Below are 13,193 nucleotides of genomic sequence, written 5' to 3'. Positions count from 1 at the left end.
CCTTCACCTTACTTGCATACTTTCCAAGTAAAGTCAGAGACCCTTTCCCTGTTGGTAGACAGTAAGACATGGAAGGGTTCAGAGGGAGATACACAGTGTCATCTCCACTTAGCGTCTAAGGCTTGTGCTAGGCAGCTGGGCATTTTAAGCGGAAATGAGGAGTTGGCAGGTATCGCTGCTCAACTGGTACTCATTTTCAGGAATCCTGAATCATGCTGAATCATAGCATTTTAGCTGGTCCTCTCTCAGGACACTTAATACTTTCTTATGGCCCTTGTCATCCTGCAAGATCTTCAAGGGCAAGGTCTGTGTCTTAACGCGTCACCTTTGTAACCTCAGCAATGCTGAGCACACTACCTTGGGTAAGGCTGAACACTGGAGGGGAGGAAGAGGGTAAAACACGTTTCCAGGGGAGGGAAATAAAATAGGAGCCTCTCTCTTCAGATATAGTTGGCAGTTTATCTTATGAATGGGGTAACTTTTTCCTTTATTTTCAAACATCTCTAGTGAAATAGGTGTACCTAGAGGCATATCCGTGCAACACGAGTCACTACTTAAATTCCATCGCAGACCTTCTCTGGAGACACCCATCCTGCCTCGTGATCAGCCTGCTCTATTAATAACAGTCACCACAGGACGCTGGACGCCAGGTAGAGTTATCGGCTGTTGCTCCCAGAGCCAGACATCAAAGACCACATGCTTTGTTTCCATTCCTTCCACTCAAGTCTTTTGCAGTCTATAGAACATCACGTCCAGCACCTCTATTTCACACACACCCTCTTTTTTTTCCCTTAATATTGGGAACATTCAGCCCTTGGGTCTCTTATGAATATCAAATATTTTATGTAACACTGTGGTTGGAATGGTAAACAAGTCATGTCCAGAAACATTAGTTTATGGTTCCTAAGACAATTCTACCTTGTCCTCCTGGCCTGGTATGGAGGGACAGAGGCTGGACTTCCTGCATAGCCTCTCCCATTGTACTGAGTCACTGCTAGGGCTTGGGAAATGCCTACTTAAGTGTCTGTGATTACCACACTGCTCTTCATCCTCAACTATTATAAAGATGAATCAGTTAGGGAGGGGAAAATCTATAAAGCTGTGTAAGCTTCTTGGTACTTTTCATACTGAATGTAAAAATATCTTTTAAGTGTCTTGATTAACAAAAGTTGAAGAAAAAAATTTGTCCTCAAAATAGTCCATGACCTCTCTGATAATTGCTACCCTTTCTTGTTGGGCACAACCTGCTAAGTGCTTCACAATGATTAAGTGATTTGAACGAGGTTTAACCCTGACTCAACACCTGTGCGCTTAACCACTCTGCTATACTGTCTCCTCGCCAGCAGGGATTCAAAAAGCCATCCACTATGAGACTAGTAGTTTTAGGGCCTTTCATGGCCCAGAGGACTGGGGGCTCTTCCATTTCTTTTGCATGTTTCTAATAAAAGCCACTCCAAAATGAGACACAAGATTCTGTCCTTTTCTTAGTTTCCATTGAACAGTTTAAATTTATTTCGTTGTAACAGACTATCAGGCAGCACATACAATGTCCTTTGGAGAAAACCCAAACTCAAGGCCACTCGGGACCGTGGCGGCCCAGGCCGGTGGCTCTCCGGCACTGCCTGCGGCCCTCGGGTCGCAGGGGGCGTCACCCACAACGCGCCCCGCGGGGGACGGCGTGCTGGGCGGCGGGCCCGGGCCCTGCGCCGCCCCCACCCGCTGCCCAGGGAGGGCCCCTCTCCTCGCCGGGACTTCTGCTTGGGAGGGGGTATGTCAGTGCTGGAGGCGGGAGCTGCGAGGCCTTGTGGGCTCGGCCAGGCCCCCCGAAAAACCCAAACAAATCTCAGGCCCGAGCCCGGAGCCCGGCCTTTGCGTGACTTGGCAGCCGGACTCTCCCAGACTCGATGGAGAGGCCTCCGGAGGTGGGGCGGCCCCGGCCGCGTTCGAGACGAGCGCCGGGGGGCACACGCTCTCCCCCGCCCCGCGCGGGCCAGGCCACCCACGGCGACCCGCTCCCGGCGCCCGTCATCGCCGCTACCCGAGGGTCGCCGAGCCGGGACCCCCGCCGAGCCCCGGTCTCGCGCGGCCCGGGCTCCGGGCGGGAAAAGCCGCGCGCGGGGCACGGCGGGAAAAGCGGTGCGAGCGGAGGGAGCGCCCCGCCCCCCGCGCCGCGTCGGGCGGGGCGGCCCTCCCGCGGGCGACTCTGATTGGCCAGCCGAGCCCCGCGCCCTGATTGGCCGCGTGGGCGAGGCGGAGGAGAGCCGTGCGCAGCGGCGTGTGTGGGGCCGTGTGCAGACCCGCGTGTGGCGCAGGCAAGGACCCTGAAAATAAACAGCCGCTGCCTTGCGAGCCGCCGTCTCCGGCCTGCGTCCGAGTCTTCGCCGCCGCGGACCCGCTCCGACGCCAAGGTGAGGCCGGGGGCCGGGCTGGGGCCGCCGTGCGGGCTGGGCCCGCGGTGGCGGAGGGTCGGGAGCCGGGAGGCGGCGATGGCGGCCGCGCTCCGGCCTGCGCCGCTGCTGCGTCAGGCGGGAAACGCGGCCGCCGGCGCCGCCCCGGCTCCGGGGGCCTCCCGCCCTGCCCTTCCGCCCGGGCCGCGGAGCCGCCGCGCGTCGGGCCGCCCGGGCCGCGCCCAGGCCGCAGCCTCGCCGCAGACGGGGCCCGCGCGTCCTTGGGCGAGGCCGGGGCTCCGGGGGCCGCGGAATGCGGGGCGGGGGTGGATTTGGCGGGAAGTTGCCGGGAGGGGCCGTGCGGCGGAGCCGTGCCCCTGTGCGGTGGAGGGGGATGGGTGGCCCCGGTGCCGGGCGGGGGGCTGCGGGCCATGTGCCAAGGGCCCTGGGCTCCGAGGAGGGCCTCGAGGCAGCTCTGCGGTTAGGGCGGTAGGACACCCTGCCGGGAGTCCGGGAGCCTTAGGGGTTCGCCCTGCGTACTCCGTAGCTTCCCGGCTCTTGAATTTTTGTCGTCTTTGAAATTCTAAGTTACTTGTCTTACGTTGCAGTTCGAAAAGGGGCAAATAGGGCCCTCTTTCCATGAACAGCGTTAAGTTAGAGGGACCTTAAAAAAAACCCTTGTTATTAGGAAACAAACCATGAATTTGTCGAACTTCCCAAATCACAGCAGCAGTGGTAACCTTCGCGTCATTTCTTGAACGAGTGAGGCGACTGCAGTTTCGTCTAAGAACGAGGGAAGATTAGTTAAACTCCATTTGGATTTTCCAAGCGTAAAAAGCCATTAGCGTGGCATAATCGCCCACATTTGGGTTTGGGTGTTGATTTTATTATGGGTAAGGTTTGTGCTTGTTGCCACATGTGAACCACATGGCCTCAGCGACAGGGCACTTCCAAAGGAAGTGACTACATCTGGTCTTGGGGGTCTTTAGGAAAAGAAAACATTGCTTAGTAATCATCTGGGACTTCAGATAGTGTATTTCAGGCATTATTCAGAAGGACCCACAGAGAGAGTAAGATAAAGAAGCCATGACTCAGGATTAATTTTCGGGTTTTTTTTAAGGTAATGAAAGGTTAATTTACGTCCTCATTTTGTACCCCAAAAGGACAAGTTTTTATAACTAGATTTCCCCTCTTTTTCTTGTTTCTAATTTTGCAAACAATACTGGCTAATTTCTGCATCACTAAGTTAACCTTCCTTACTCTTTTGCTTAAGCCCTGTGGATTGAGTGTAGGTTTTGAAGGTTTAAGGAGATGTATGAGAATTTTCTACCTCTTAGGCTGTCCCCCCACGTGCAAAGCAGTTATTGTCAGATGCTTAAAAATTACTGTGATAATAGCTTAATCAAAACACCTATTAAGTGCCACGTACATAGTTTCCTGCTGTTTTTTAGTTTGTTGAGCCTGATTCTTGTCTACAAGGAACTCTCTGTGTACTGGAATATAAGAGGAATAATTTATTAGGTTCCCAAGGGCTGAATTAAGGACTTAAATTTTTTTCCAAATGGCAACTCTTGGCAATAGAGTTATAGTTAACAGTGTGTATTTGTGTACTTACCTGTCACATCAGATAACTTGGGTAAGTTTTTTTTAGCAACCAGAGGGCCACATTCCTTTTCATATTGATAACAAGATAGGTAGTTCAAACAAATAGTCTCTCTAAAATATTTGAGCCAAATCAGTGGAAGATTAAGGGGCATTTACAGTTGCAGTTGAACATCTGGAACAGGCAGAATTACATCTTTTTAAGGTATTATAAAAAGGCTTTGTAATACAGTTTTACGATTGTTTGGATTTTTACTTTAAAACCTAAAGTCTGTGGTAAGTCCATGGGAAGGTACCAAATGTGTGCTTATTAACAGTGGAAGCACAATTTGACTAATTGGAATGATCTGCCTCTTGTCTAAACGCTTGACCACAAGAGAGATTTTGCTGCCTCCCCCCTACCCTGCCCTGTAGGCCTGAGAGTTTGTTTTCAAAAATACTTGGCTTCTTTCCTCTTCTCCTGACAGTAAGTGGGGAGTAGAAGACTGATGCCAAGACCTGGTGGCCCGCCATGTGGAGAACACTTTCGGTACCGTCGCCTTTAATAGCACTGCTGTTTCGGCGGCGGCTGGCTGCTGCAGTGAGGGCAGGCTGTGGAGAGGTTCCCGTACACCACGCACCATTTTCATGTTGTGAAAAACTGCAGGGATAATAAAGTGGGAGCTTGTGGCCACCAGCATTCAAGTTGTAAGTAGGTGGCTTCTGTTAGTCAGGACTCTTGAGAGTCGCACGCTGTTCGCCAGGGAAGCTCCCTAATCACCAGTGAGGGTGTTCACCTGTGAATCAGGCTGCCGGCCTTCGGCTCTGTGGTTACAGCCCCAGGTTCTGCCTCGAAGAAGGTTAAAAGCTAACGTGGCTTTAAATTCACGAAAGCTGTGTGATGGTATACTGTGAGTAAATTCGTTCTTGGGTGTGGATTTTTAAACATTTATCAATTCTAGTTTTATTTTGACACGTCTAACTTAGTGACCTCCTTTGACAGCATTTCCATGTACTTTATCACTTCAATCTGACAAAAGCCTCTGCAGGGCCTTAGAGCCACTGTTGCAGTACTGACTCCAGAACCTTCTAGTTGTATGACTGGGCAAGTGACTTGGTCTCAGATCTTCAGCTTTCTTATCAGTAAAATGGGAACAAGAATACACAACTTTGCAAGGTTGTAGGGATTATAGGTAATGTGTCTTATTAACCCTTTAGATACTTAGCTACTAATTGAAACCCTTCAGGGCAGGCAGAAATGGATGTAAATCACCAAGGCCATGCCGTGAATGCAGGAACCAGGATGTAAGAACCCAGGACTGCCCCAGTATTGTACTCTGTTCTACATTATTCTGGCCAGAATGCAGGCGTACACACTATAACTTGCTTCCTTCCATTCTGTTTGTAGTTTATTTTTATTATCACAGTCTGAAGTGTTTCAGTACCATGTTGGAGCACTAAACCAACTTAACTAGAGTGTAATAATGGCTGAGTGCATTCAGGGGGCGAAAGCTCCACCGTGGTCTGAATGGGTCAGGTCAACAACGCGAGTGAGTCAGGGCTCCCCCTGAGCTGGGGGACGTGAGTCAAGTTACAGCAAATGTGAATGAGTGCAACTGTGTTTGGAAAACCATACGAAACCGGCTACCCCGATCCCCGTCTACTGCTTTATGTACGCTCCCCCACACTTGCCTGTTGATACTTATTTTCAGTGTATTTATAGTTACAGTCTTGATTCATTGGAACTCATTCTTAGTCGACCACGTGCTGTTAAGATTTAAGTAGTTTACTGGTTTTATCCTTAGTATCAAAAGTCTGGTAGGATTTACGTTAATGAAGACAAATTCATACAGCCGTTTGTGTTTTGGGGCCAATTCCAGGATTTAAGCCTTAAAGCCTAGATGAGGGTACAATGTGTAAAATTCTCAGACCTCAGAGTTCAGTACACACGGCCCCTCTCGGTGACTCTTCAGGCTGCATCCTGGCCGCCTTCCTCCAGCTCCTGACGTGTGCCCCGTGCTCCCCCAGCACATCTTTAGGTGTGGTTTGTGTCCTGAAAATTCCATACACAGAAATCAAAATGGAGACATACCTATTCCTGTTGAAAATGTGAAGCCATTTGGAATTTACCCTGTTTCTTCTCTTACTGACCTCTTCTCCGTTCCATTCAGGAAGTAGACATTATCAGATGGGAAACTTGATGGGAAACTCTTAAGCCTGCTGTGTAGACACTGGACTCAGTTCTGATCTACTGTCAGCAATCTGACTGAGTGGGGGGAAGGGTGGAAAGGAATAACTACAGAGGCAGAGGACATACACCCTTTCGGGGTTTAACCTGAGCACCTGTCTGTCAAACACAAGGCACCTGCTGACGATTCTCATCACAGATCAGCTTCCTCTTTTCCAAATCAGGAGGAGAAGGGATCAGGTGTCACAGTAACTGGGCATGCTGGATTGGGCGGTTACCCCAGGCTCACTCCTGTGGTTCCCCAAATCTTATATTATGTAAGGCTACATGGGTATAGATATAATAATGATTTTTAGCAGCAAAAGGGAAAAGAATGTGCTCTCCTGCCTGACAATAGTGAAAATACAATACTTGTTTTTAAAGTCAGTATATGTTTTGTAGCATTCCATAAAATATACTGAGGTCTAGTTGATTGTGAGTTCTTGGATTAATTGGAAGTTGATGGCAGGTGAGAGAGTTCCTGGCTTGGCTGCTGACTTTATAGTGAGCTGGGGTGAAAATTTCTGTTAAATGTGGGGATTTTATTAGACAATCTGAAATACATAGTGAGTTCAGAGTGACCGATGTCAGTCCTTACTGTGTGTAATTGAAAGTACGCTGTTACTTTAAATTAATGGTGCAGCAGGAGCTCAGGGCTTCATTGTCAGTGCTTGATCGGATTGGATCAGGCCTGGGCAGAAAACAGTTCATGATGATTGCCCCCCCCCCCCACCAAGCCCTGCAGTTAAATACTGAGTTATGTAACTGCAACTAAAAGGGTAGTTACATGGGGTGTTAGGATGATTCAAAGGTGAATTATTAGTCTCTGCCCTCAAGGAATATGGTAACAGGCAAAGTGGTAGTGCAGTCAGACAGGTACTGACAGAGTGCCCTGGGTCCTAACAGGAAGGAGGAGAGCTCCAGGCTGGGCCATGCGGTCAGATTCTTTTATAGAGTTGGCATTTGAGTTGGTCCCTGAAGGTTGCAAAAGGTTGTGACAGGTGGAGGCCGCGGGCGCAGGACAGTGCAGCAAAATCCCAGCCAAGAGCAGTCACAGCCAGAGAGAGTCACAGAGACATAATTAATTCGCAGCTCTCTTATCTTACTGCCTCTAGTTTTCCTAAGGAATAGCATGAAATCCTCTAAAGATCTTGTAACTGAGTACCCTTGTATGTAAGATGAGCACTGGAGTAGGGACTTGCCTCCTAAGATAAGCAGGATGCCTTTAAAGCACAGTGGGAATCAGCTGGGTCAGTGTTACTGTAGAGACTGACGGAGGAGTCAGTGACGATGTTGTGGTCTACATCACTTGATTGAGACTGGCCTGGCCGAAGAGAGAGGGAGAAACGGTTCATGGAAAACCCACACAGATTAATCGGTTCCTGACTAGCTAAATTTTTAAAGCAAGTATTTCTATGCTGGAAATAGAGTTCAGATTTTAACTACTCACTTTATTCCCCTGGTAAACATCTGATGATTTGTAGTAACATAGTTCCTTTGTACTTTACCATTAGAAATAAACAAGAGGTCCTTTAAAGCAGGGGGTGCCTGGAACTGTCATTTCTTTAGCTTTAAAAATGCATATTGAATATTGGATTGTCATATTTTTCTGAAAGACCAAGTATCTTGTTGAAATATGAAACTATAAATACTCAGAACTTGTCAAATTGCCTGGGTTACCTTATAAAAGGAAGTGATCATTAGTGTAAACTCCTTGAGAGCAATAGTTAAATGTGTTCAGATTGTTCCGATTAAACTGGAGAAGACGCAAAATGAAAATAGGATTGAGGGGAGGACAGGGTGCCCTAAGCTGCTTTTTCCTGTGATCATTTTAGGTGCCATTCACTTTTTAATCCTGACTATTCCCTGTGGCGGAAACCAGCACTCGGCGTGACTCAGAGTGCTAGCAGCAGTCTAAGGAAGCAAATGTAGTCTCGCATTTTGCAAAACTGCATTTTTAATCTTCATTGACTGGTGTCTTTCGACTGGAAATGTGCATTATGCATCTGAAACAGTTGACTGCCAGTATCGCATACAGGCACCCTCCCCTCCTCCTTTTTGGTAATAAGTTTATATGGCAAGTGGCAGGAGTTGGTAGAAAGATTCCTCTGAAGATTTATCCTGGCTCTGATTGCAGACAGTTGGGAAAAGTATTTCATTCTTTTGAATATTTGACAATGGAAACTTTTGAAACAACTTTAGCATAATTTTTGGTCATTCGATTTCTCTACAACATAATGAACCAGTTGCTGAAAGTGGGGGACAAGGGGAGCTGATTTTACCATTTTTCTAAGTGCTCTGGTTTGGGGCAATTCGGCTATCCACTCAGTCTTACTCAGTCGAAGCAGTATGCTTTGCTTGATCATGGTGCTTACGCTTGGCTTTGAGAGGTGTTTTGGAAACTTCATGTACCATTGTTTGACACTGGAATTAAGGGTAAAAATGTTTAGCTATGGGAGTGTGGAAATGTAAAGTTTACATTGTCTTTAGCGAGTTTGTTTTTCAAAGACCACTTTCCTAGGAGTGTGTCCTGCAACGTTCCATTCTGTTCTCTTCCACCCTATTCTGTTCTAGGAATAGCCTCTGTTTATTTTTAGATTGTTACATAAGAAGTATAAAATGAATTTGCTTTGGTTGGAGTTTTGGTTTTGTTTTGAAACAATACCCAATAAAGGAGTCTATTGCAAAATTCTGAGCGGTCCTGTTTTAAATGTGAAATTACAGAAAAACTTGGAAATGGGAGAATAGAAGAGGCAAAAACCGGTCCCTGTGCTTTAAATGCTGTTGGTACTTACTTTGGTGTTTCTCTTTGTCGTTTTTCTAGTATTTTAAACATACTATACCCTCTAGGGACAATTTAAATCCTTCGTTTCTTTTAACATGTCCAGGAAATAATCAGCAAGCAGCACTACGGTGTAACTTGGCGCTGTGCTAGGGGCGGGGTCCCTCCTGCAGCTCCCCTGGGTTGTTCCAACTTTATAACCAGTAAATGGCTTCCAGTTGCCCACAGTAAAGTTGACTGGCTTGTAACTATGAAAATGTGTCCATTAAGTTGGACCTGGAATGAGGTATTAACGAAGTATTTCTAATAATGGATGTTCGTTGATACTAAGCCTCTAAACCCTATCACCCCATCAATAACTGAATTAATGTGTGTATTGATATCTGTATGCATAATCTTAATGACTTTAGAGATCATAAATTGTATGGGAGTATGTAACATTTTGTCGTTTGTTTTTCACTTTCAGTATATTTCATCATAGGTGTATAATGCCTAAGTATATAGTAGTGTGCTGGCTTTTTTCCCTCCAGAATAATGATCCAAAAATACCCCAAGAGGGAAATAAAAGCTAAAAGTAATTTCAAGTGGTTTAATGCTGTCATTTTTAATATTTTGAAGATCTAACTGCAGCCATGAGCAGCAATGAATGCTTCAAGTGTGGACGATCTGGCCACTGGGCCCGGGAATGCCCCACTGGTGGGGGCCGTGGTCGTGGAATGAGAAGCCGTGGCAGAGGTGGTTTTACCTCGGATAGAGGTATTTTTGTCGAATAAAAAATTTTGAAGTACTTCAGTATTCATTAGTATCAAGACTGGTCTGATTAGCCAAATTCTCTTCATTTCTGCCCAAAATAGGTTTCCAGTTTGTGTCCTCATCTCTTCCAGACATCTGTTATCGCTGTGGTGAGTCTGGTCATCTTGCCAAGGATTGTGATCTCCAGGAGGATGGTAAGTATTTAACACTTCCTTCCGTATCCTTGTAGAACTTGGAGAGGTGAGCGTGTACTGCTGCAGTGGAAAAGATTTTCCAGCTGAGGTTTTGAGTTGTATGGTTGGAAACACAGGAGCACGTTTAAGGTTTTATAGTCTTGGTCTGCTTCCTTCCTTACTGCTGAAGCCTGCTATAACTGCGGCAGAGGCGGCCACATCGCCAAGGACTGCAAGGAGCCCCGGAGGGAGCGGGAGCAGTGCTGCTACAACTGCGGCAAGCCGGGCCACCTGGCCCGCGAGTGCGACCACGCGGACGAGCAGAAGTGCTACTCCTGCGGGGAGTTCGGGCACATCCAGAAAGACTGCACCAAAGTGAAGTGCTACCGGTGAGCCGCAGGGGCTGGGGGTGCTGGCTGTAGACGGAAGGGTGCCCGCGAGCTGGCTGGGCCCCCACCCAGAGTCTTGGCGCACGTGACAAGCGCATCTGTGCCTCAGTCACTACTCCAACCTAGCAGCAGTGATTACGGCGGCTGGACAGCGTTATACAACTTCTGAATTTTCAGTGTTTTTAAAAAATGTAATTTGGAATTTTCATAAACTTTGTAGAAAAGCATATAGTCATACACACAGACTTGTCATGTAACCAGGTCTCTTTGCCCGTCTGTGAACATAGCACATCATGTTATGTGCAAGTTAACCCGTGACATCTTAGGGAATAATGTGCCTAAAGACATAACATTTTGGCTAGAGTTTGGGTTTTGATGTCAGTTGGTCTCTTGTGACATTTTGATCTCAGGCTGCTCCACTGAGTACTTTGGTGTCCAGTTCCTCCTTCCTGCTCATGGGTTAGCGGTTAGTAAGACGTACTGTCTTGAAAACAAAAACGTATTGCTTCAGTTGTCGGTGCTTTTTGTTCTGCAACAGCTACTGCTTTGGTAAAGTTTTACATTTTCTGAGCACCATCGTGAACAGTGTTAATTTCCTTTTCTTTTTCTAGGTGTGGTGAAACTGGTCATGTAGCCATCAACTGCAGCAAGACGAGCGAAGTCAACTGTTACCGCTGCGGCGAGTCAGGGCACCTTGCGCGGGAGTGCACGATCGAGGCCACAGCTTAATGGTTTTCCTTTGTCGCCCCTCCTTTTCTGATTGATGGTTGTATTATTTTCTCTGAATCCTCTTCACTGGCCAAAGGTTGGCAGATAGAGGCTACTCCCAGGCCAGTGAGCTTTACTTGCCGTGTAAAAGGAGGAAAGGGGTGGAAAAAAATCGACTTTCTGCATTTAACTACAAAAAAAAGTTTATGTTTAGTTTGGTAGAGGTGTTATGTATAATGCTTTGTTAAAGAACCCCCTTTCGGCGCCACTGGTGAATAGGGATTGATGAGTGGGAAGAGTCGGGTCAGACCAGTAAGCCCGTCTGGGTTTCTTGACTACGTTCCCATGTAGGAGGTAAAACCAATTCTGGAAGCGTCTATGAGCTTCCATAAGTAACTTTCATTTTAGCATAATGATGGCCTTGGATTGTCTGACCTCAGTAGCTATTAAATAACATCAAGTAACATCTGTTACCAGGCCCTGCATAGAACATACAGTTGAGTGGGAGTAAACAAAACAGAAAGACAACGTGCGTGTTCCTGGCTGTGCGAGAAAGCTCGGAGAACAGCCTCGTCGCAGCGTCGATGCTGGAGCCACAGACGGTGATGGCAGAGGTTTAGAACACGCTTTTTCAAAGACTAAATCTAAAACCCAGAGTAAACATCTGTGCTCAGAGGTAGCATAATTGGGAATTATTCAGGAGTCGCAGAGAAGTGCATTTTCACAGAAATCAAGATGCTATTTTTGTACACTGTGTCGCTTAGACAGCTGTTTCATTTGCTGTGATCAGTTTTTAAAAGTCCGATGGTAAAAGCAACTGAAGTCCCAGAAAATAGAAATGTAATTTTAAACTATCCAATAAAGCTGGAGGAGGAAGGGGAGTTTGACTAAAGTTCTTTCTGTTTGTTTGAAATTTTCATTAATGTATATAGTGCAAAATGCCATATTAAAGAGGGGAATGTGGAGGACTGAAAGCTGGCAGCGTGGACTTTTCTTTCTGTACTTCCTCAGTCGGGGCTCCGGTGATGAAAAGTAGCGATGCTTCGTGGTTTCACAAAGATACAGAAGATGTAGTGCTTTCTAACCCATCACAGTGATGCCCTTCAGCTCTGTGTTCATTCTGAGCGGCTCTCACACCGTGGCTGCTTCAGCATCTCCTGTTTTCCCCTGGGCCTCACAGGGATTTGGTATGTTGGGTTCCTTGTTTTTTTCCCTAGGACCTTATGTCAGGTGGAGGTGGACCTTAGGTGGCACCTGGTTTAACGAGCTCACTTTATAGATGAGTTACTAGAAGCTTAACTTCTAGTTAAGGCAGTGCTGCCTGGGCCCTCATGTCCTTCCTGCCCTGGGCCCTCTGTACTTTTGGTCCCCACTCAACTGCCACAGCTGGCGGCCTGTGCTTTCCCAGTGTAGTTCACTACCCCCTCCCGGGGCCTCGCGGCTCCTTCGCCTTGGGTGTAGGGTGCATTTTTCACCCTGGTTGGTATTTGGTGATCCACCACTGAAGTGTTAGCATCTGGGGTTTCGGCTGTGCTGGGTCCATTCCAGCTCGGTCAGGTTAATAGTCCAGCACAGGCAAGCAAGTGAAACCACGACACAGGTCCATCTCCCAGTAATACAAGCTTACGCGTTTCTTTTTCGTTTGATCTTTTTGCTGAGCAAATAGTATGTCTCAGGTGCTAACCGAGCACATTAAGTATCTTGATCGTTTTACTTTGTAGCACAAACACGGAATAGCATAAAGGCAGCCCTGTTTCCAAAGGCATTACTGTTACCTGTGATGGATTCAGGGCTGAGGGGGCGCATGTGAGGCTGTTTTCCTGAGGTTTCCATCCTCAAATAGGGTGGAAACAGAAAGCAGCAACCGAGATGCTGAGAACTTCAGAACTGCTTTGCTGTGCACACCTTTTGGGCTGCATCTGTGGTACCCAGCCCCTTTGGTTGCGACACAGAGTTGAGGACCTGTTCAATAGCAGATCACAGAGTGCTCGATGAGATAGCATTTCTCTACGCTGACCTTGACCGAGCAAGTGCGGGGACTGTCACAGGGAAGCGGAGCTGACCGCGAGGACAGTCATGTTGCCTTAATACGTGGGTGGTTTTGTCCCAGTGAGGAGGTTGGGGTTGGTGCCTGACCTGCTAGGGTTTGCTGCTGTTTCTGCTCCTGGCAAAGCTGTTTCTGCTCAGCTCGAA

The 13,193-nt window shown here is 47.4% G+C and overlaps 1 protein-coding gene across 4 annotated transcripts; it reads left to right on the top strand.

The window, feature by feature from the left end:
- Positions 1-2,274: 2,274 nt before the first annotated feature.
- CNBP (CCHC-type zinc finger nucleic acid binding protein) lies at positions 2,275-11,221 on the top strand. Of its 4 annotated transcripts, none has more exons than XM_031686151.2 (5): positions 2,275-2,408; positions 9,596-9,712; positions 9,832-9,924; positions 10,094-10,292; positions 10,904-11,221. In XM_031686151.2, the coding sequence occupies exons 2-5, from the start codon at positions 9,610-9,612 to the stop codon at positions 11,019-11,021; spliced, it is 513 nt and encodes a 170-aa protein (XP_031542011.1). In that variant the 5' UTR covers positions 2,275-2,408; positions 9,596-9,609; the 3' UTR covers positions 11,022-11,221. The 4 variants fall into 4 exon arrangements, with proteins under 4 accessions (XP_031542011.1, XP_031542010.1, XP_031542009.1 ...); XM_031686150.2 differs by having other exon boundaries at positions 10,091-10,292; XM_031686149.2 differs by having other exon boundaries at positions 9,596-9,733.
- The last annotated feature ends 1,972 nt before the right edge of the window (positions 11,222-13,193 follow it).

The sequence above is a fragment of the Vicugna pacos genome, chromosome 17 (genome assembly GCF_048564905.1).
Source record: "Vicugna pacos chromosome 17, VicPac4, whole genome shotgun sequence".
Lineage (NCBI taxonomy): Eukaryota > Metazoa > Chordata > Mammalia > Artiodactyla > Camelidae > Vicugna > Vicugna pacos.
Note: the sequence above shows the minus strand (reverse complement) of the source record. Positions and strands in the feature narration are given on the sequence as shown.